Below are 23,212 nucleotides of genomic sequence, written 5' to 3' on the forward strand. Positions count from 1 at the left end.
AGAAAGAGAGAGAGAGAGAGAGAGAGAGAGAGAGAGAGAGAGAGAGAGAGAGGAAGAGAGGAAGAGAGGGAGAGAGACCCTTTTTCCACCAGGGCCGACCAAGTCATGGACCTTCCAAAAAAAAAAAAAAAAAAGAATCAAATAAAAATGGGCAAAAGAAAAAACAAGAAAAAAATGAAAAACAAATAAAAAATAAAAAAGCAGGCGGGTGCCACTGCACACCACCCTGGCATGAATGCTCAAAAATATTTCCGCTTTGGCTATGCTCTTACTAAACTTTGCCTTGTCTCAGGTGCTCTTAGGACATCCGCGAGATGCACCCAATATCTAACTCCTTCATACGGACGGCGAGAGGAGTACAGAACATCACCTCATATGGACCTTTAAACCTGGGGCTGATCAGTTCCCCTGATAAGAATGGCCCATTTGTAATATGGGCAATGCTGTGTATGGAACCATGGTCTTACTTTCTACAGGGTGGTCACTATTTCTCCCCCCCCTTTACCGCACGCCACTACCGCCCCTGTGTGGTTCCGTCCCGTCTCCTGGTCCTTCTTCCGTCAATGCATGAGTCGTTCATCAGAGTGGGAAAATAAATAAAACTCCTGTATATAATCCGGAGTTGCTAAAACAGGGGCCGTGCAAATAGCTTAAGTCCTCAAATTGTCTAGTCATTTTGTCAGTCCATTAAAATGTACTTTTAAGTCCTCTGTCCTTCCCTAAGACTTTGTAACAGTGGACTTGTGTAGACTGCGTAGTCTAGGATCCATGCCCTACAATAATCACATAAACCCAAACAGTGCTACATTTCCTTCACAGTACTGAGCCTAGAGACGGTGCGTACTGCCGCCGCCCTATCTGGTAAAAAAATAAATAATTCCCATTTAAAAAATTAACTGTCCCAATTATAGTACCTCCTGTTGGCTGTATTATAGCTTCTTTTCATCTACCTTGTACCCTTTGTGAGTCAGCGATTGCAATAACGCAACAGAATCCCTCCTGTACTGATGTTTATTTTCACTACATACCAACCGATCATCCACATACTGGATGATTGTGCTAAGCACCTGACTGCAATGTAATCTGTATTGGGGTCACAGCTCTCAGTAACCCAACATCATTTGGATTAACAGTCCATAATTATGCTGGCAAATATCGCATGTCCTCCTTAAAAAAAATAAAAACGACTGGGTCACCACTGCCATCAGGGGGGCACTGTTTTTCTTTTACCAAGGATTTCCAGTCTGACGACGGGGAATATTCATGAGCATGTGAATCCATGCCAGACGCATGCTGGAGAACAATAGTTACAGGTCAGTAACTTAAACCTTAAGGGTATTGTCACAAACCAACTTAAAGATGATCATGGCATGGACACCATTTCTCAAGTCGGCAGAGGAGTATTAGGTGCTGTGCTACTGTTAATAGCCAGAAGTAGGCAATTGTGTATTTGGTAATCTAGTTGGACGAGTTAATGGATAGATTGAAGTTAAAGGTGAATTATAATGATTTGGCAGTGAGAGAAGGTTGGAGGTTTGGCAGTGAATACTGAAAATTAAATCAATGCCAGGACTGGACCTGCTATTTCTCATATTTGAGTGACGACAAAGAATACTTTTGTCAAAGGGTGTTTAAGGTCTTCCAACCTGATAGTTACTAGACAGATTTTGAGTGAGCTCATGTCTTGGGATGGGGGGGATCTTGCGGGAGTTGGATGTCATATGTGTATTTTATTCAAACAGATACTCAGACTCTTTCGGGGACAGCAGGTTCTGATGAATACATTCAGAAACTTGGATGTACAGATGGGCATCGGAATGACCCCAAGGGAATGAGTAGCGGAAACAGTATTGCGATGAATCCTAGGGAGTCCTCACTAAAACACTTCCTAAAGTCTGATCTCAGATGGCCAGGGAATGGCAGACGCTTCCTGGGCCCGGTGTTAGCCGGGAGGATCACCTAGGAGGAGAAGGGCCCCAGGGAAACAGGAGGACTTCATGGGATGAGACGCTGTACTTGTCTAACTCAATGAAGGGAGTATCCTTAATGCCAGTGCATATAATGGCATGTTGTCAGAGAGGACGATTATTGCCTAAAGTTAATTGTCAGAATGTGAGTGAAGACCGTGATAACCGGTCATGTATCAAGAGTGTGAACAACTCTTGTAGAATGTACAACCCTCCCAGAAATGGTAAACCCTATGAGTCACAGGAAAAGCATGCAGTGGTGTCCTTAAAAGTTGCCAATTTAAATCTGAAAAACACTAAATTCTCTGTAAACCCAAAATGACCCTTTAATCATAGTGATGCTCCTTTAAGGGATATGCTTAAAGAGAGAAAAGAACTTGGAGGTGAAAATATTATGAATGAAACCAACTTTTGTATTCGGGTCTTCAATGTTCCAGAATTTCTAGAGTACTGGGACGAAGATGAGGGCTGCAGAGGCAGCTCATTGAGGTTAACGACTCACACCCAAGGTTGACTGAGAAGCATAAAAGGCCCGCTCAGGTGCAGGCCATTAGACCAAGCTGGAGTAAGGCGAGGCAGCCGAAGCAGCAGGAGGGTAGTGTAAGTATCATTTGATGGCATTTTGAAGCCTCCAAGAAGCAGCAGAGAAAGAGATCAAGGGAGAGCCGGGACCAGGGTGGTGAGAGAAGTTGATGCCGTTCTTGCGTCGTATGGGCTCGAGATTTCGGCTGCAGTGGTCATGCAGCGGTAAGCGTAGATTTTTGTGCAACTTTCTGTTAGGCAGAAACCTGTACAGTTCCCTTAGGGACCACTGCAAAAGATTTAGGACTACAGGTGGTTGGCAGTAAACCCAATTGGTAGCAGTATGTACCACCCAGATTTACCTGGTAGCTGTGGCTGAGCAGTCAGACTTCTCTCAAGATGAGTAAGGCAGTATATAGAGAATACACAATAGGTACAGAGATACAGTAGCACAAGCAAACACTGACCAGAGCTTTGGTGTAAAAGTATATAATTATTTATTAAAAGACACACTTGTAAATTACACTAGCACAAAAAGAGGTAAATAAATTCAACACAGTCACTAATATATATATATATATATATGTATATATATATATGTATATATATATACAACCCTGATTACTTATTAGACAAGTCTTAATGAGAAACACCACTTATTTTTAGACAGAGGTGAGCGCTTAACATAAGATGGCACTCTAATAAGTTATTAAAAAGGGAGGGAAAAGACAGAGTTATGAAAGCACACAAATCTCAATACTTTTCAAAGAACCACAGGGAGACAGGTTAGACAAAGTCTACTGGAGAACAAGGAAGTTCAAATGCCAGGCCCACTCTTAGAGAGCAAGCGAAATGTGTCCAGGATCACAGAGTGGGGTTATGCCCAAAGAGTCTTTGTAGATAGTTCACAAAAGATTGAGATCAAGTCAGGAAAAGTTAATTAACAGGCCCCAGGCTAACCCAGGTTAGAAAGTCGAGGATTTACTGTCACCCCGAACGATCTGTCGCAAGGGAAGCCAGGCGGGACACAGTACCTGAAAGTGGGAAGAACACTCCAGCGGGGGCAGTTGTTCCTGGCAGCAGGTGCAAGTTGGTTTTTCGTCCAGAGGAAGAGGAGGTCTCGACATGGAGGAAAGCTGAAGGTCGTTGCACTGCCAGGGAAGAAACCAGCCGCAGAGTTTCCCGGTTACAAGGTACCACCCTTTTCTTCTTGGTAGTGGTAAACCGCGGTATTCCGGTTGCCGGGGTGCTTGGCACAGGCAAGGCGGCCACGAGATGGTCCAGGAAGGCGAAAAGACGGGCAAACAGGTTATCCCCACCAGTCAAAGGAAGAAGACTCCAGGCTGGAGATTTCCTCTGTCGTCGGGAAAAGTGGTGAGACGGTTCAACAGGGCTCCACCGGTGGTGTCGTCGTTGCAGGTTGGCTCGGCTTCTCCCTCCTCGGATTCTTTAGGTCCTGTGGCGACTTCTGAAGTTCCAGTCCCCAAAGCCCTGCTTTTATGCAGAAAACCCCCATTCATTCAGCCTAGCTGTCACTCAAACATGCCAAGTGGTGAGCCGGGCGGCTCACCACTTGCGCCAATCACACAAGAGTGCGACTTGAGTTGCCGAGGAAACTCAGTCCAGGGTGCCTAAACCCCCTCCCACACCCCCTGTGGTACCCAGACAGAGTGGCACCACTTTTGGAGGCTTCTGTGGAGAAGCCCACCAAAAAGTGGAACAAAGGGCTCGACTTGGGTTGGAGTCACAGAAGCGAACACAAACGCCATTTTGGAACCAAGTTTCGGTAGAAAATACCAAACGGTGAATTTATATTAATTTAATAAACCGGCAGTATGTTCGAGGCTATTTTAAAAAGTGGTAGCCTCGAACAATGGGAAAATCCCATAGGAATATATTTGCGGTCGAATATAAAAAGTAGTATCCACTGCCACCAGCCAAAACTCGGTCGTGGGGGACTGGACGGTGCCCCCTCGAACAACAGACCCTGGGGCAATCGAATTGCCCTGACCAGTACGTCCGCAATATGATGGTTTGTACTGGTTCTGTTCACAATTTGAGACTAGTAAAGCCAATGGTGACTTTACATGCCCTGGGAGACAGTAGTCAGTCCCAGGGTATGGAGTCTATGTTTGGGGGTCGCTATGACACCCCTGGGTTACTGCACGGAGGGTGCTGTGTAACCCACATATCAAAAACACATCAAACCCTATGGGGAAAAGGACCCCATAGCCCATAGAACACATACAAAGTCAAAGGAACACCTCAAATCATGTCTAAGAGTGGGAGGAAAAAGAGTCTCACTCTTAGCAGGAGAAAGAAATAAACCCCAAAAATCCAGCAAAGCTGCTGGGAGACTCACTAGGTTTTGGAAATTAGCCTACACAGAGAATTCTCCCTAACACTTTCCCAACTATAAAACGCTCAGTGGTGGCAGGCGAGCACTGGAGCGATGGGGAAGCAGTGAGGGCTGTTGCAGAGGTCGCGCAGCAGAATGCACACCTTGTATTGACTTTCCCCACTGTGAAGCGGTCAGCGGTGGCAGGCGAGCACAAGCTCTCTTGGGGAGCCGCAAGGGTTCTGGAAACAGCCAACGGGGGAAGCCATACAGGAGAGATGACCGGACCACATAGGAGAACTGAAGCAGACGATCTGGAAGCAGCGAGGCAAACAGACAGGCAGGCCGAACCCGGTGAGTTCACTATTCTCTTGTGACCCTCGAGCGCTCCGTGACTGCCCATTGCTTGAATCCAGTCTTCTTTATGAATACCGAACTGACATAAAACAGGTTGATGATGCATACCAACCTGATAGAAAAGTAGTTGGCATAAAGAGACTGACAAGTTTCCATCTGAAGGTGACTGTTACATAGTGGGATGTTTTAAAAGCCAACCACACTAAGGGGCAATATCTCCAGAAGTGAACTTGAGCCACCATTGCCAAAGCCGAAAGGGGCTCACATGCAGGCAATTGATAAACCACCACGGTTGCCTAAGCCAAAATGAAATAACTGAACCTAATAGTGTGTGTGAAGCATATTGCCTAGGTGTAGAGAATGTTTCAAACCACATTACCAAAGTCACAGAAGTGTGAAGGAGAGAAACCGTTATCAGCATTTGCTTAATAATATAAATGTGGAACAAGATTGACAGGAGGGCTGCCCTTCTGATACCAGAGGTTCAGGAGGAATAGATTGCCTGTCTTGCGTGGGGCAAACACTTAGGTGTAGTAAATAGCACCAGTTTGATTATTGTTCTTCTTGAAGACCTTCTCAAATCTAATAATGTGAAGCAGAAGACATTGTTAAAACCTTTTAAGTTCACCCTTCCCACAGAAGTACTTAGAACTGATAGTTTGGCCTGGCAAGGGAGTAAACCATGTCATAGAACTGTATACCAGTATCCAGTTTTTTTTAACAAATACAAAATAAAGAATGCATTTTAAACTAAACGAAAACAACAAAAAAATACTGAATTAAAAATATATATATAGGTGGGGTAAGGGGTTAAATCTGGTGGAGAGGGGGTTGGGTTTGGGTTTTAAACATGGGGAAACCAGGGGCTTGGAGGGGGACCCCCCTTCAAAAAACTTTGCTTTTTATGTTATTTTTGTTCAGTAAATTGATTCTATTTGGACAGAGGAGTAGCTGCAGTAGCTTGCCTTGTCTGGCAGGAGAGTATACCAGGCCAAGAGCTTTTTGATCATTGGTTCTGTCTGACAAGTGTACACCAGAGCAGAAAGGTGTAGTAGCAGTAAGCCTGGCATTAGAGTAGACCAGGTGGAAGTTCATGAAGTACTGTGGCGGGGTAATGCTTATGAAGAAGTAGTTGAAGAATTACTGAAGTGTTTAGGTGAAGTAGTTCTAAAGCTAAAGTGGTGTCAAAATATCCTGACAAAGAAGTTTGTTTTATAATTAAGGACGTTCTGAAATATTATTTGTTGATGCCAAGAAACTGTTTTTATTCTTAAAAGTCCTAACTAGACATTGCCAATGACAAAAAGCTGCCTCAAGATCTTGGCTACAAGTGGAAAGACAAAAGCTTTGTTGAACATTTTGTGAATCATCTTTGGAATCTAATTTGGAACTGTGGGTTGTCAAGTTGGATTGAAAGAACAGAAGTGAACCTTTCTATTATGATACAGGATTTCCTTATCCTTTTTAAATAGTTAAAGAAAAGCCTGCTTGAATAAGTGTGGGGTGTAGTTATCGTGGTTCATTGTCTGCAGATATGATTTGTTGTCATATCTGTCCCTTTAAACCTTCTGGAGTGGTGCATTGTTTTAAAGAGGCCTTTGTGGTGTTGAGCCAACTGGGTCAAGAAGACACAAACTCAGCGATGATATTGATTACTGGACCAGATAATGAAAAAGGTTTGTGGCTTTATGATTCTGACAATTCACTGAACATTGAGGCATACAGGGTGACATTTAAGCAATGAGGTTTGTTGGGAATCTTAGGAGAAAAGAGTTGTTGGTTTTCTGTTTATATGGAGATGCAGCCGTCCCAGAGGTTTTCAGTCGGTGTGTCAAAGAAAGTATACATTTATGCATATTTCATTAGTGAGACATGGCCCCTGAAGGGGGACTTGCATCAGACCCAAATTCCTGTAGGCTTGCATACTGTGCATTTCAAGTACTGAACAGTGTAGAGGAGGAGCCAAATACCCCTACTCCACCTACCCTGCCAACATTACCTGAGAAGTATGAACCAAAGTATGTGACGTATACTACACCAATCAGAAGGCAAGAAGGAGAGCAACGACTCTGTGCAGTGCCCATAAGACTACATTCAAGACAATATGATAGCCTTTTGAATGCGTTTCCTGATGAAACAAAGAAACTGAATGACCAGGATGAATGGTGACATCATACGAACTGAATCGACTCCAGATAGAAGATAATCAGACCAGAGAGGCAGACGGTTTATAAAGAACAAAGAAGTACCAAGGATAAGTGACATCTTGAGACCAAGATAAAGAGACATATGCCATAAACAGGATGAAGAAACTTAGTTTAAACGTGTACAGATGCTATGAAACGCAAGCAACAAAGTGTAACCATGAAGCTAGCCAAATGCTTATAGTAAATAGATTGTGGCAAGCAAGCGCCAACATATACATATCGAACTCATAGATACATATGGATTGAATAAAAGAATGAACGTTTCACTACATATATAGCAGTCTTGACCAACACAGAAGGCCTCAATTCAATGTCGCAGTTACAAAAGCAATTGAATTAAAACACAATATATTTCAGCTAAGGAGTTGGATGAGTCAAAGAGCCAAGGTCTTATCAGAACTAGAATTAGCTAAGATTAGATACAATTAAAATGAAAGAACAGAAGCTCCTGTTCAAGAAGGTCAAGTGAAAACAAAAGACGTCAGAGGACTATTGGGGAATAAAATCAAATAGACAGAAAGGATCAAATCGTGGTGTCCAGTCACGTGATGGAAGAAAGTTGGACGCACGAAGAGATCACACCTACGCATGAAAGCCAGACAGTACCCATACTCCTTAAAAAAAATCCCAGAGAACAGCCCAGACTCCACGCCAAACTTCAGACACTAATTGACACTGAAACATTGAGGTGATGATGGAGTGTTCTTTAATTGGTGGGAAGCTGGTATCAAGACAAACCCACCCACACCTGGTTGTTCAGTCTGCGTGCTGTTCACATAGATAGAAAGTTGACAGGGGCTAGTAATCAACCAATTTTAGAGGACCACGTAGATGGGGGTCCTATAGTTTGTGTAGCCAACATACATTTAGTGACGTTCATAGTGCCCATTTTGAAGGGAGGGCTTAGTTGCCCCACCTGATATAAAGTATCCAATTATGTCTCGTCGTTATTCTATACAGATAGAACAGCTATGTTTAGTTACTCACTTCGACCCAATCCTGTTTTACGATAGGTTTTAGAAGTTTGCCACTTAGGATGACGTTGGTAATGACGCAGGTCAGTACGTCGGCTATGACCATTTTAGGGTTTAAGAACCCAGCTTTTTTATGAAATGATTGAGAGTTGAGTATCGAGCAATTGCTGATGTTCGTTGTACTTCCTGTTTTACTTACTTATATTAAAACAGACAAACTCTTTGCCAAACTATTTGTGTCTTCTAAATTATTAATGTTTGATTAAAAAGCTACATCCCCATCCATCTCACGGGTATTTCTACTCATCTTAAAGGGCTGGGAGTCCCCAGTTCAATAGTCAGCGCCAAACCTGGCATCAAACGTGCTTAACTGTACAGTCAGAACATCAGCCAAGGTGAAAATGTGGAATTAATCAAAGATGGCAGTAGATTGCGTAGTTTACATGACACATGGAGACTGAGTAAAAATTGTATTGAATACATAAAAACATGTGACATTGACAAGATGCTGACGTGAGGCATATTTCTTTATTGGTACCCTGTTACACACGTATGTATTTTTCTAGTGAACTTGATGATTCCATCTGGTTGACAAGGTTTGGCCACGTTAGCCCGACTGAAGTATACCTACACAGGTCAAGCATACATAAATGAAAATGCAAAAATATAACACAATACCAATAGACAGAATATCTTTGACTTTTAATTCATTATAATGCTTTTTATAGCGATTTAAACAAAAACTGCTTTACATAATTACGTGAAATGGTACCTGAGTAACTGATATTATGGCAATTATTAAAATGGGAAAGAAAGAGGAAAATAATCATGCATGAAGATAATACTCTGAAATGCTAATCTACTAAACTGTTTTAAATCGGGGTCACATAACATATAAACAGATATCCTCTGCCCTCCCAATTGATGAACAAACTTGTATGTTGTGGGCCTCTTCCCCATTGTTGGGAATGCAAACAGAAAGCATAACTGTTGGTCATGGCTGGTAGGGGGCCTCAGCAAGAGGTGAGTTTGAAGGCAGCAATGCTGGATCAAGCAACAGTAGCAGGGATCTCCGAACAATCTAAGTGACAGTCATCTAAGCTGGAAAGTCAAGATCTACAATCTGACAATAAGGGCAGTCTCTTATCGCAACAGTGTCTCACTATGGCTGAAGCAAGAACTTGGTAGGAAAAAGAGGTGAGTAAATCAAACTGCACAGGAAGACGTCTCTACATCAGCCCGCTCTAGCTGGACACCTAAGCAGCTTGAGTTATGACATTGCATCTCACCATTTCTATTTTGATCTTATCACAGAACACTTTCTCCTGTGAGCTATGTTCATGAGAGTAAGTTGTAGTCTTCGGTGGCCCATCCTACAGTCTAAAAAAAGAAAACAGTGCGGGCACACATTAACCCACGCAACAAGAGATAGCTTTACTAAAAACGTTGTCACTTTTATTAAATACTGACAAAAAGTACCTGTTCTCGGAATGGGTTCTGTGGACAGACATGACAACACTCATCAATTGTTTGAAATCGGTGATCCTGTAGGTCACTGTTCTGATTGGCTAATCACTTGATGAGCCTTGCACTCTGAAGTAAACTGCACTCAGAATGGGCGTGTGTGGCTGCCTGACATACCCCGGAGCAAACGTTGGGGGTGAGTGGGAGGCAATAGTTGGATGCTTGTAGGGCTCTAGTTGGAGATTCCTGGCGGCTGCACTGTGTCCGTGAACCTCCCAATTGGCTAATTCTGTGGATTATCCACTCGGCCAGTACATGGGTCTCCTCCCCCGAACTCAACCTATGATTAGCACTATCCAAGCAACTAAATTCACCTTAAAAATGACTCTTGAGGGTCAAAACGCGTGTCGGCTACACAAATAAATACACTTGTTACACTGCTAACAAAACTATGTTTCTGATTCATTAATCGAGAGAACATACAATTCATAAATGGAGAGAACATACTATCGGCAATATATTTTGTAGTACATAGCGCAACAGTGAAGGGTCTTCAACTCTTCTCCTACTTAATCTATTCTTGACAGAATCTAGCACTAAGGAATTCACCTAGAGCACACCTTAGCTTTGAGGTACGCCTTTGATGTGGAAGGGGGATAGTAAAGACTGATCACCCATTATGGGACTTGGGGAGCAGAGGGCATTAGGATGCATATAGAGGTAGAAGGTTTGAGTAGATTAATGTTAAGGTGGCTAGGTTGCATGGCATGGATTGATTCATAAAGATTTGGCGATATGGAAAGCGATTCATTTTTTCCCATCAGAAGTAGTTGTCTTGCTACTGAATGATGGAAAATCACGTTGTGGCAAACTGTACAGAAATTTGAAGAAGCTGATTAGATTCAACTGTAGCCATGCTAGCTGAAAACTGTTTTTTTCTATGTGGAGGGAAAGATCGGGTTGATCTATGAAAATGTTAAATGGATTTCTTTCTGTGGCAGTTATTGTAATAAACACAACACATTGGTAGGTTGTCCGAAATTAATGAGCACCACAGGAATTATGAAGCACAACGATCATAACAGTTCAACCTCCTCCCCTGAAAATTCATGAAATGGGTGAGGTTTGCAAAGTTTATAAAAAAGGGTTGTTAGAAGGTAATATAGAAGGCACACATTTCTATCTAATGTGGTTGTTACTTTGTAGGCTGTTGGACAGAGTGATATTATATTTTATGTTCTAATGGAGTGTGTCCTACCATGGATTCCTCATCTTAGATATTCTTTCCTGCCATTGCCGCTCATTCAGACTTTTGTTGCCTCAGCTCGGCGTTGAGGTCCTTTGTGCTGTCTACTTCGGGACTGGACGTGACGATGACATAGATACAAATAGCGTGCACGGCTCCGTGTAACATCTGTTCCTATTTTCCGCCCAGTATTCTTTTTCTGGAACACCTTTGAACACCTCAGATAATGTATTCTCTGATGCACTGTGAAATTCACCAAATCAACAATGTTGACCCCGAAACTTTCAGGCTTTAAGAAATGTTATGATTGCAACAAGAAAATATACCTGACTGACCCACACAGAGTTTGCTTGTGGTGCCTTGGTGCCCGATCATGTAATGGCGGACTTTGGCTCATGTCAGAACAAGGCGTCCAAAGCCCTAAAGTAGAGACTCCAAATTGGTACTAGGATGTTTGACATCAAAGTCGACGCTGTCAAAGCAAAGCTCTGAATGAGGGGGAGGCGCCAAAGTGGAAAAAGTGCCTAAGACGGAATAGAAACAGTCTAAAAAACAAAGTTAATTTCAGTAATGGTCTTTCTGATTGATGTTCCTCCCAAGGATTCCTCTTTGCCTGCCCAGCCATTAATGAGCTTTCTCCTATGTCTCCCTCCTTTGACGTTTAAAGCGTCTATCTCCTTCATAATCTCCAAGGAGGCAGAGCACGGGGAAAAAAAACAGATGTCACAAGGCACACTATTTGTGTCAACATCAAGTCCAGTCCCAAAGCCGAAAACAAGAAGGTCCTCCACGACGAGGTCACAGCAACCCCTGCATAGAGAAAAAAAGAATGGTAAAATTAATAGAGAAAAGCGATTGGTAAAATTGATCGATTTTCGGCTGTATGAAAATTGCATACAGCCGAAAATTTCTAACACATTTACCATTTGGTACTATCATAGTGAACAAGGGTAGTGGGGTTGTCCACCGCTCCCGATAGGATAAAGTAAAAGTGCACGTAAGTGAAGGGAACCGGGGTCGCAGAGGGATGGAGGAGTTGGCGTCACACGAGATGTGCCGCCAACAGGTAAGTAAGGGGGTCAGTAGGAGCGGGTTAACAAATATTGGCAGGAGAAAAAAAGTCAATTTGTCTTTTTCTCGCGCGGACACTTTGTATTCGACCATTTCACGGACAACTGGAAAGAATATCTAAGATGAGGAATCTGTGGGAGGGACATCCATCAGAAAGAACATTACCAGGGTTAAGTCATTGATTCTTTAGGTTTAGAGTCTCCACATTGCCTCTCTTCAGTGGTGATGATTATTGAACTTTCACAAGATATATTTTCCTTGCATAGGAATGTGGACTGAGTGACCTTGTAAGAATCAAACCAGTATATACAGCTTTCAAATAGATCCTGGCTTATTACAGTATGAGGAGACAGGCAGGAGATGTTTATGAAACTAGACTACAGCAATGTGTAAACTAACATTCCCTTTCTTGATCCATCAGTTCCACCCAGAGGGTTCCTGCTGCCTCCCCCTCCGCACATAGTATTAGCACTACAACTCCAGACCGGACGCGCTTTCCTCGTGGAAGCTCAAGTCGAAGCACTTTTCATGGAGAACAGCTACGAGACCGACGTACAGCCACATACAATGGACCTCCGGCATCGCCATCTCATGAGACTGCTGCGTTTTCTCATACCAGGAGAGGGACATCCACTGGTTTGATCAGCAAGCTTACATCCAAGTTTGTTCGCAGGTATGTTGCAGCAATGTGTTTGCATGCCAATGTCCATAACCTATAAAGATGTCATCAGTTATTGAAAGAAGAACTTGAAGTAATACTCGTTGAGGGAACGAACATGCATCCTTCCTCTACAACATTTTTTTTAGAGAATCCCTCGAGATTTTGTTTGAATTTGAGCTTATAATTACACGCCCTCATTTGACACTTGCAAAATGTTGAGACAGCCTCTCAGACATTAGTGAAACATGTGTCATTGAGGTGTGTAAATACAAGATATGCATATTAATGTTAATGAAACGCAGAAACTCAGTGATTGTGTTGCAAAGGTACTTGTTTCTGAATGGCAGCACACTGTAGCCCTGTGTTTGCAAACGTTTGCTGGTCGTTCGTAATAGATTTAGGGGCTTCGGTCAATTCCTACGAAATACAATTGTGCTCATGTTGGTGAGCACACGGTTCGTGATTTAATGGGCAGTTTGTCGTGCATTTTTTGCATGGAGTTGAGGGGCAGTGCAGTAAAGCCTCATCCGCGGCTCCTAGCCTATCTGTGCAGAAAATGCACATGTATCTCCACCCACATTGATTTTCAAATTCAGAGAGGCTCGAATGCGTATGTAATTCTGCCCAGTTGTTGCAAGCACAACAACCATACAGAAATTATTGGGATTCATGTACATGCCGTCTGCAATGCATGGACATTCTGGGTGGGATTTACGATTGTTTTAGCGATCGGGAGTAGTTTGTGCACTAAAATCCAGGACAGCATGTTTGTCCATACACAACTATAACCCAACAATACAATAATTAAAATTGTACAGAGAGGACCGCTTTGCAGGTGGAAGCAGTTCTTTCAGTGCCATTTATGTTGTTTTTATAAAATGACCACCCATATGTACTTTGGGTAACCTAAATGTGTGGCACAATGGATCATCTGCCATTTTTCAATGTATCCTTTCCGTGTGGCAGGCGACCTCCTCTGCCTCTCAGAACTTAGCAGAACTAAAGGCCGCATCTCTGTTTCCTATTTTTTCTAACAAGACACATTTTGTTTGAGCTGTCCTAATTGTGAGCATATATATTTTCTGCTATGTTTAACGCTACTGTGAGGGCATGTTGTCATAAATCCGAGTTGTTAGTGTTGGAGGAGCTAGCAGAAAGCTGTATCATGATATGATATGGCAGTTATAACGCGCCTATACACAAATGTTTCAAGGCACGACGTGGCAAGGGATGGGGAACAGAGGGAAGCGGAGACGACTATCTAACTAGGCCAGGAGACATTGAGACCGTGCAAGTGCAGGGAGAGGAGAAGTGCGGGGGAGATGTGGAGGGCAGTGCAGTGCATAGGATAAACAGTAAAATAAATAAGACACTAAATAAATAAAAAGTGCAGCCAGCTGGTGGCAAGTGCAAGGGTAAGTGTAGACATCAGGTTTCAAGTGCTGTTAGGGGGCTTTAGGGATATAGAAACAGTCCCCAAGTGCAAGGGCTGCGAGGGGGCAGTGCAAGTGTGCAACCCGTGGGGAGGGGACCAGGGCCTGAGATCAGAGGGTAGCCAGGTTAACCAGTGCAGTTTCATGTTCAGCCAGGAGGTCAGCAGGGGAGAGGAGGAGCGAAAGCGGAAGCAAAGAGGAAGGTCTTGAGGTGCTTGCAGAACCGGAGATGGTTCTCCTCAAGTTTCAGAGAGGCAGGGAGGCTGTTCCAGAGGGAGGACCAAGCAGAAGGAGGATATCTACCACCAACTTGTTGCTTGGAGAAGCAACTGACCCTGAGGGATTTGGAGGCGGATGAGCAAAGAGCTCAGAAGGAAGATATTTAGGAAGAGAGAGTTGAAGGTATTGAGGCCCCAGGACCCAGAAGGCATTGTGGACAATGCAAAGGGTTTCGAACTTAATCCTTGCCGCCACTGGGCGCCAGTGCATAGATTTCAGTCCAGGAGAGATACGATCCCTGGGCTTGAGGCCAAGGACAAGTCTTGCAGTCCTGTTTTGGATGAGTTGCAGAGGGTGGAGACTAGAGGCAGGCAGATTTAGAAAGAGGCTGTTGCAGTAGTCTAGCCTAGAGAGAACCAGGGCTCTGGAGACAGTGAGCTTCTGGGCGAAGGAAAGGAAAGGAAAAATACCTCTGAGGAGGTGCAGTTAGTAGTGTGACTTCTTAGAGATGTGAGGAGAGTGTGGAGTAGAAGATGTACCGAGGTTTTTAGCCTCACAGTTTAGAGCCGGGAGAGGGCCAGGCTGGCATAGAGGGGCAGGAAAGGAGGGAGCAGGTGTGCCCATGAAGAGAATCTTGGTCTTACTGGCATTAAGACAGAGATCATTGGTGGCACACCACTCCTGGATAGCAACGATGAGAGAAGAGGTGGCGGAAGGTAGCCTGAAAATGAGGTGTGTCATCTGCATAGCACTGCAAGTTGGGACAGCGCAGCAATGCGGTGGGCAAGAAGTGCCAGAAGTGGCAGATACTGGTTGAACGGCCATGGCGAGAGGTTAGACCCCTGGGGAACACCACAGGTAGAGATAGAGGTGAGGAAGGACCCAAGTTGGACCTGGGAGGGTCGATTGGAGAGGAAAGAAGTCAGCCAAGCCAGGGCCTGATCGGTGATACCCAGGTTATCACAGAGACGGTTGAGCAGGATAGCATGATTGATCGTTAGCTATTCTCTCCCCACACAGGATATTTATGTACGGCTGGCACCGCTGGGGCATTTTCTACAAGTAAGGCTTGGGTGATAATGTGAGAAGTCCTTTGTGTACACCATAAAAGCATTCATCACACCATATCAGGGTTAGAAAAGTGGAGAATAAACAGTGTCTATTCAGTCTTTGATTCTTCTGTTGAGACATCCAAAAAGTGAGAGTTCTATAGTACTGTGTGGAAATTCCCCTGGGCACGTCCAGTACTGTCCTATTAAGAAATGCTACTATGGGTATTAAATCTTTGTATGTTCTGCTAAAGCTACCAACAGTTGCCAGTACCCTCTTCACAAGTAATCTTACATAACCACACAGAAAACACCTTTACTCTTTCAGTAAAATGCCAGACCAGTTGACTTTGCCAGTGCTTGTTTTTAATGGTCTTGCCTTCTACCTTACTTCACAACCCAACCACTTGCAATATGAGCTTATTTTTCTACAGATCTTTTTATTTGGCATTTCATCGAAAATAATGAATTCAAATTTTCTTTAAAAAATACATGGTACGTAAAGCACAGGTGATAAACGAAACAAGGTTTACTGCGACGAAATCAATAATCTAGTATAAGGTTTCTTGCAAAAACATAAGTGTGTGAAAGAAAATAACATTTACAAAAGTCATAATACCTAATTATAATTGATTAAGTGTTACAACATGAGCTTTCAATACAATATGCATTATGCTGTTAATTAAATATGGTGACGCGCTGTCTCTGTTGAAGGTTGGAAAGGACATCCTGAGTTAACTTAGAAATACTGTGTTGAATGGATGGAATACAGTTGCTACTGGATGCCAAAGATTGCTGGCTATCATAAGATCCCCGGCCAGTCTTACAAACCGAATGATCAGGCTCTCCCATTCACTGACTCACCTTGTTGCTGTTTCTCTGGAACATCCTTGGGAGCAAGCTGGGGACAAGATTGTGGTGAAATGATCTATCCAGTGGAACATGTCTGAGATGCTGGGAACTGAGGCAGTGCTCACTGGGAATGCCCCTTGGAAATGGACAGTAGAGGCAATTTTAGTTAAAGCTGAAACTGCGTTCTGCATCACAGATTCTGAGCCCCAAGCCCTCGATAATAGTAAATTATCAAGCCAACAGGAGTGCAACCAGGCCACTGATCTAAGAGAGGAAAAGTTGAGTACACTTAAAAACATTTCTATCGGTTCCCTGCGCTATATAACGCTAACTTGGAAGCAAACTCCAATACCTAGAGACATACAGCTGTAGTAGGTAACTGACATAAAGTTAATAGTCAAATCTTATGATCTTAGTCTGATATTTGAGAATTGGTAAACAACTGTAACAACTGACCACGTAGCAGAAATAGCAGGTCTGGATCTAAATGTTGATTCAGTGGATCTGTTACAACTCATAGGAGGCCCACTCAGCGCAGACGTTTTGCTGCTTTTTTTGCAACTTATTTATGTGTGGCTAGCCCCCCTAGCTCCCTCTCAACATCCTAACCTTCTCCTACCTCCCTCCCCCTTGCAGCCAAAAAATCCAGTAAAAACTGACGCAGCGAGTTGGCCTCCTGCCAGTTGGGCAGGTACAGATTCAATTAACCCATAGGCTTTCTCAACAGTTATTGTCTATTCTTAGAAACTCTCACTAGATCCAAGCAAGCAAGGGTACAAAATCAAGCATCAGCAAAGACAAAAGATTTGGTTTTTAGATGGGTACTATGTAAGCATTTGTTAAATGTTATCATATGCCCAGGTGCTTGAACCTTTTGGCAAGTATTGGCAGCATATGTCCATGTACTCCCACCTCTGTCATGAGTTGCCATCAAATGCCCTGCTACTCGTATTAGTTCCAGGGACTGATATCAAATGGCTAAGGATTGCCATCATTTGTCAAGGCAATCTACTCACAATTGGCATGGTTTGCAAACAGAGTTCTGGGAACTCGCTCTTTTGCCTGCGGTGGACTTCAAATTGTCCGGAATACCCCCATCAAATGACTTGCAATGTGCAGGAGTCTTCACCAGGTACATTGGTAGTTTAGAGCAGCCAGCTGATCAGGATTTCTCTAAAACAGACACACAGTGCTAGGATCATGAGGGAGCAAATGGAAGATATGTTATTAACATAGCAGTCAAATCATTACATTGTGTGGGTGTATAGATAGGGTGTGGGTATATGTGTGCTGAGAGGGTGTTACGCCATGTGCTGCTGTATTTACAGTGTGAGGGTATGTGCGATTGATTGTGCAGTGTTAGTGTGTGTTTTACACTGAGATTGCAGGTAAAACGGTAAAGCAAAAGGGTGACCTCTGGGGCAGACACTATTCGTTTTGTGTTTACAACAGTGAATCCTTCACGAAAATATTACGGCATGTTTTTACTTGCTCTTTGGGCCTTATTAAAAGTATGACAATATGGGAAAATATTGTTAGTAACAGAATTGCCATCACTTTCCCGCACCACTTAACCTAAAGAATGGAGCTAAGGTGTGGATTTATCCTCCACTTTAGCTCCTAAAATGGGTCATTTACGGCCGTAGAATTACCCCTCATGGTAAATCGGCAGACATCCCCATGGAGTCCTTTTGGACTCAAAAATCTGGTATTGACTGTGCTTTATCACCATGTAATCGGGTGGTCAATCGACTGGACTGTTAGCATTGATTATTACTCTGACCTGGTGGACAGATGTATAGAAGGCCAACCTATATTGTGACAGAAACAACTCTGGGAGCTGTAGCCAAACCAGTTCAAGGTAGCAGTTGTGAGCGGCCTATGCAAAGTCTCAAGGGGAGGTGAGCTTGTAAGGGGTACACAATGAGTACACAGAGTGTAGCAGTCGAAGATTACGCTTCAACAATCAGGTATAAAAGTACTTCTGTACTTATCGCCAAAACACTCAGTGAAAAATGACCATTAACATGTAATATTATTACACAATACTCCAAATTCGATTCATATATACAGTTACTGGTTTAGGGCAAAATACATATCAAACCCCTGATAAGAAAAGTACAGATTAGTATTTACACTAAGGGTCCAGAAGTCCAACCCTAAGTTGTCTGGGGCCTTGTGCCCAAAAGTACAGCAAACATTCATACAGTTCTTTGAGGCTGATAAAAAAGAAGGTAGGGTCTCTGGGGTCCAGTGAACAGTTACAAGTGGCAGGGGACATGTTAATCTAACTCATAGACATGTTCCCAACTTTCGGGGTGCTTGTGTGAACAAGCCATGGCAAAGCCATAGTATTAGAAACATTTTCTAAAAATTGGCAAACTTTTAAAGGGGAGTTTAGGGGACAGGTATAACTCACCCCCTGTACTCCAATTCTTCTTGAGAGTTGGCAGGCCAGTTGAAGAGGGTCTGAGGTCGCTTTTCCTGCCATCCTCCTCAGCCCTTGATCCCCAGGGGTTGAGGTTCCAGCAGCTCTCTGGTTTGTGTCGGATTCAGGTGCAAGGGCTCTCAGTGGAAGAATGCAGCAAAACCTGATGCAAGGCTCCTCTCAGGACAGGAATGGATGCAGGTAAGCAATTTCAGACATCTGTAACCGTGCACGGAGACTCAAAGGGACTCGCTTGTCGGTCAGACTTTCCCTCCTATCTCGGGTCCCACTCATGCTAGGACCATGAACTTACGCAGAGCTAAGTATTGTACCACAAGCTGAGATCACAGAAGTTCCCAGCCTCATTTTGGAACGGCGGCATCAGCAGCATGGTACCCCAAACTCTGAGCTGGTCAGCCACAGGGCTGTTCCGGGGCACTTCTGAAGGCTCTTCTTTGCAGTTCTCTGAGCCGATGTCAAGAATGGATGTTCCCTCCACTCCAAAGGTTGCAACTCCTTAGCAGGACTATCACCTTCAAGACAGGGCTCTCCCAGGACAGCAACAGAAGTTGGTCGCCAAGCCTTTCCTCGCGGGTCTTGCAGCTGGACAGGAGTTTTGGCTCCTTCCGTTTGTTCCAGGATCTCTCTCGAGGGATCCTCTTCTTATCCTAAAATCCAGGTAAAAGCAGCAGCCCCCACTAGCCAAAAGTGGATCTGCCCCACACAAACACCCCAACAGTGGTCTAACTAGGACCGCTGGTGGCAAAACTCATTAATTCCACCCAGACACACTGGTACCAGTATGTGGATTGGGACCAGACAGTCCCAGCCCACTTCCCGGCAGCAAACAGACATAGCCCTCCAGTAGCCCGCCAAAAATCATCCGCTTTCCCGGGCACTGGAAGTCCATACAAGTATTTTGCTGGCCTCACAGGCCATGAAGAAGGCTAAAAGACAAGATGGCCAAAGGACAAGTGAAAAATCTCGTGGCATGGCCATGTTTGACCAGTAGCCACAGTTAGTGGCCAAACACGGTAAGGCTGAAATTAAAAGTCCCAAAATTTAGGAAAAAGTAACTGCTGCCACCAGCTTGTCCATTTAGCACACTTAGTGTAACCAAAAATCCTCAGAGTGTAAGTATAGGGTAAAACAAAAAGTTTACCCCATTGTACTGCATTGTAAAATGCATTGTACAAAGATAAAAAGTTACCACAAGTGATAACAAGTTACTAAAAGTAATAACCAAGTAATAAGACTAAGAGAAACAATGTTTCCTAGTACTGACATTTCAGTTTTCCCATAACAAATGAGCAAAATGCAGTGTAGTGAAGCTTAAGGCTTCACCACACTGTAAAAAGAGCAGGTCTGACACAAAAATAAAAGCAAAACGTTTGGGGGTCCATGGAAATGGAAGGAAAGGCATTAATGGTAAACTAGTCTGACTGTAATTCAGTGGAAAACTACAGAACTATCGCCAAACTTGGGATGAGTCTCTTTGACTTGAACATTAGAACAGCAAACCACTGCAGCATTCACCAAAAAAATCCTTTTCCTGAGACACTGGCTTAACTTCTTTTAGGAAAGAGGCCCCCTTTTTTTAGCACTAGTTGACGTACTATTTGGAGTGAGCATGTGCAAGGGAGCAAGGAACCCCTATTCGTAGTCTCCCCGACCCCCACCCCTTCCAAACACCGCGGGAGCACTCACCAATCACCACTTTACCTGTCCTGTTTTGCCACCACAAGGAGCTTCTACACTCAAGGTGTTCTTCCTTACCTTGCTACTTAAATGAGGCTCCACTGCATGTATATAGCAAAACATCGCCTCCATGCAGGCCTGACCGTGTAGCCAGGTTGATGGCAACTGGAGCAGTTAAAAGGTGACAATCATGGTTGTGCACAGCCAGTTTCGCCCATGACCTTCAGGCCAAACTACTTGACAGGCTCAGTCTTTTTGGGACCAGTTTGGATGAGATCCGGAAAATAACCAAAAACCTTGAGGCGAACTGCTAAATCTTTAGGCCCGTCTGCTCCATCTGATTCCTTCTTTTCAGCTGCTAACGGCCTCTTTTGCCCCAGTTTGTGGGTCGAGGTTGTGGAGAAAGGCTGCATGCCTATCACCAACATAGCAGGGAAACATGTTATTCTGCCATTGACAAAGGATACAGAAAGGCCAAGACCAGTTTAACTGCGCCTTCCCAACACCCTGGCCGCAAAACCAATTTAATTTGGACTTCACAATTCCCCTCTAGGTGGTAGGATTTGACATCTTGAAGGAATTGTCCAATAAACAAGACCACTGTGTCCTCCAGATTGTGGGCCAGTGCTACAGCATCTATGGAGGATGGGTGGCTCGGACCTATCATGGATTCTAGACATCTGAACAAGATTCTCCGAAAGAACAGATGTTTCACCTGCCTATGTTGTTGCTGGATTTTGTTTGGGTTAATACAATGATTTCATTAAATTTGGAGAGTAAAAAGCCATTCTGGGGGACAGGCGCTGATCCAAGGTCATAGCACTTCATTCTTTACAATCCACTGGATTCAGTCTCCTGCCATGTTGCTGAGTGGGAGGGGGATTCAAACTTGTTTCAACATCTTGGGTTGAGATTTTTCCAACCTCTTTCTTCCCCTCCGAGAGGAATAGCTGCTGGAGGATTGATGGTATCTGGTCGATGATGACTGTGTATTGCCCAAGGGGTTAGGGCCGTAACTTCTACTACACTTTACCCTCTACCTGCTGGAACCCACCAAAAACTACTGAAAGGACCTCCTTCCCTGATCTCGCAGAGAGCTTATCGCCATGGCTGTATCTGCTTTAATACCCTTGGGATGATAGATGATAGACAAAAGATTGTGTCCATCTACTATTTGGGCCTTGACCTCAGTCACAAATTAGTGGCCTTCATCCAGGTGTGTCACCTAAGAACCTCTCCATGCGCTATTTGCCTGAATCTGCAGCATCAACTGATGAGACTATAGCATGGTCAGAGGTAATAAGACCCTCCTTAACAATGGTCCTAGCCTTGACTTGTAGGTCCAATGGTAAGTCGTCAAGAAATATATTCAAGCATGTGAATATAGGCAAGATAACAATGCTGGAGAACTGCAGCTACAGGTAATATGGTATGGCCAAGTAATGATCGATGTGACACTAGATTCTGGTGGTATAACAGAATTACTTTTATTAGATGTGTAGGGATTGGATAAATGCCCATCGGTCCTAGAAGAAAAACGACAAACAAAAGGTATTCTCCTAAAGTAAACTGTGCACAGGGCTTAGTAGCAGAAAGTGTCGTTTTCCTAGAGCTGTAATACACCTTGAAATCATAGTCTTTAACCTACTGCTGCAAGGCTCGTCTCTCATTGAGACACCCTATCCTATAAAGTAAAGTCTCAAAAAGATGGTCAACATAAGTGACAACATATAATCTTAACAAATCGTTTTAACCTCCAGGCTACCCTAAGCTGATAATATACATGTTCAAGTGTGTGGCCCAAATATTCTTATGGCTTTTCCTTAGTCTACTCTCCTTCATGCCTCTCTGCTCTCCCTTGTTTGTCAAGGCCTCTCCCAGGTTTCAGGCTTCACACTTCTCTCAGCCTTATCACAATTGCTGGTGGGTTTTTCCCAGGCTTTCGGTTTCCTGGGGTTCACAATAGGTTCCCAGACCTTAGTTTTGTCAGGGTTCGCAACTGATCTCTCGTTGACCTTGGGTTCTTTAGCTTTTACAACAGGTCCCTCCTCAACCTTTCCCAGGGTTTGAAACGGGTCCCTCCATTTTCTCAGGATACATAAGATTCCTGCTGGACCTTGGTTTCTCAGGTTTAAAAATGTGTCCCTGCTGTATCTAATTTTTCTTAGATTTCACAAAAGCAGTAATGGGCAGTTCTCCCGCCTCATTAGGGTCTTTATCATGCAGCTGATATTGTCACCCTCTTGCAGGTCAAGTCTCCCTTCCTATTACCATAGTTTTGCTGGCGGATAGCTTCAAACCTACGCTTTCCAACTCCCTTACGCCTTGAGGTTTATCTTCCAAAAGCCCTGGTCACCTTTCTTCCTTTCTTGGGTTTGACTTCCAGGAATCTCAGTTTGTGTTAAGAAAACATGAGTAGGCATGGCTGCCTACTCTGAGATCCCTCTTTCGCTCTGCTTCGTTCAGCCTCTTTTATTGTCCCTGATTGTTGTGGAGCTTTACATGTGTCCCATTATTACATTATTGGTACACCTTTTGTTTTGGTTAGTTGCTGATGGTCTTCATTGCCAGGCATTAGGGAAGTTGTAAGTACCCATCTTGGAAATATTCACTACATGGAAAGGGGCTGTGCGGTGTTCAGCGGTCGCTCTGCTCTGCTGGGGATCCTGCTGCACAGCGAGCACTTCAGTGTAAGATATGCATGTCTTCTTTTGCTCTCCCTCTGT

At 43.8% G+C, this 23,212-nt stretch overlaps 1 protein-coding gene across 4 annotated transcripts in view; it reads left to right on the forward strand.

Moving 5' to 3' along the window:
- Positions 1-23,212, forward strand: part of MARK1 (microtubule affinity regulating kinase 1) — a 947,566-nt gene that overhangs the window by 889,014 nt on the left and 35,340 nt on the right. For all 4 annotated transcript variants that reach the window (XM_069608596.1, XM_069608592.1, XM_069608593.1 and 1 more), the window contains exon 16: positions 12,568-12,819. In XM_069608596.1, coding sequence (XP_069464697.1) covers positions 12,568-12,819 — 252 coding nt within the window. The remainder of the gene's footprint in view (positions 1-12,567; positions 12,820-23,212) is intronic.

Source organism: Ambystoma mexicanum, chromosome 4q (genome assembly GCF_040938575.1).
Source record: "Ambystoma mexicanum isolate Mex_15411 chromosome 4q, UKY_AmexF1_1, whole genome shotgun sequence".
In the NCBI taxonomy this organism is placed as follows: domain Eukaryota; kingdom Metazoa; phylum Chordata; class Amphibia; order Caudata; family Ambystomatidae; genus Ambystoma; species Ambystoma mexicanum.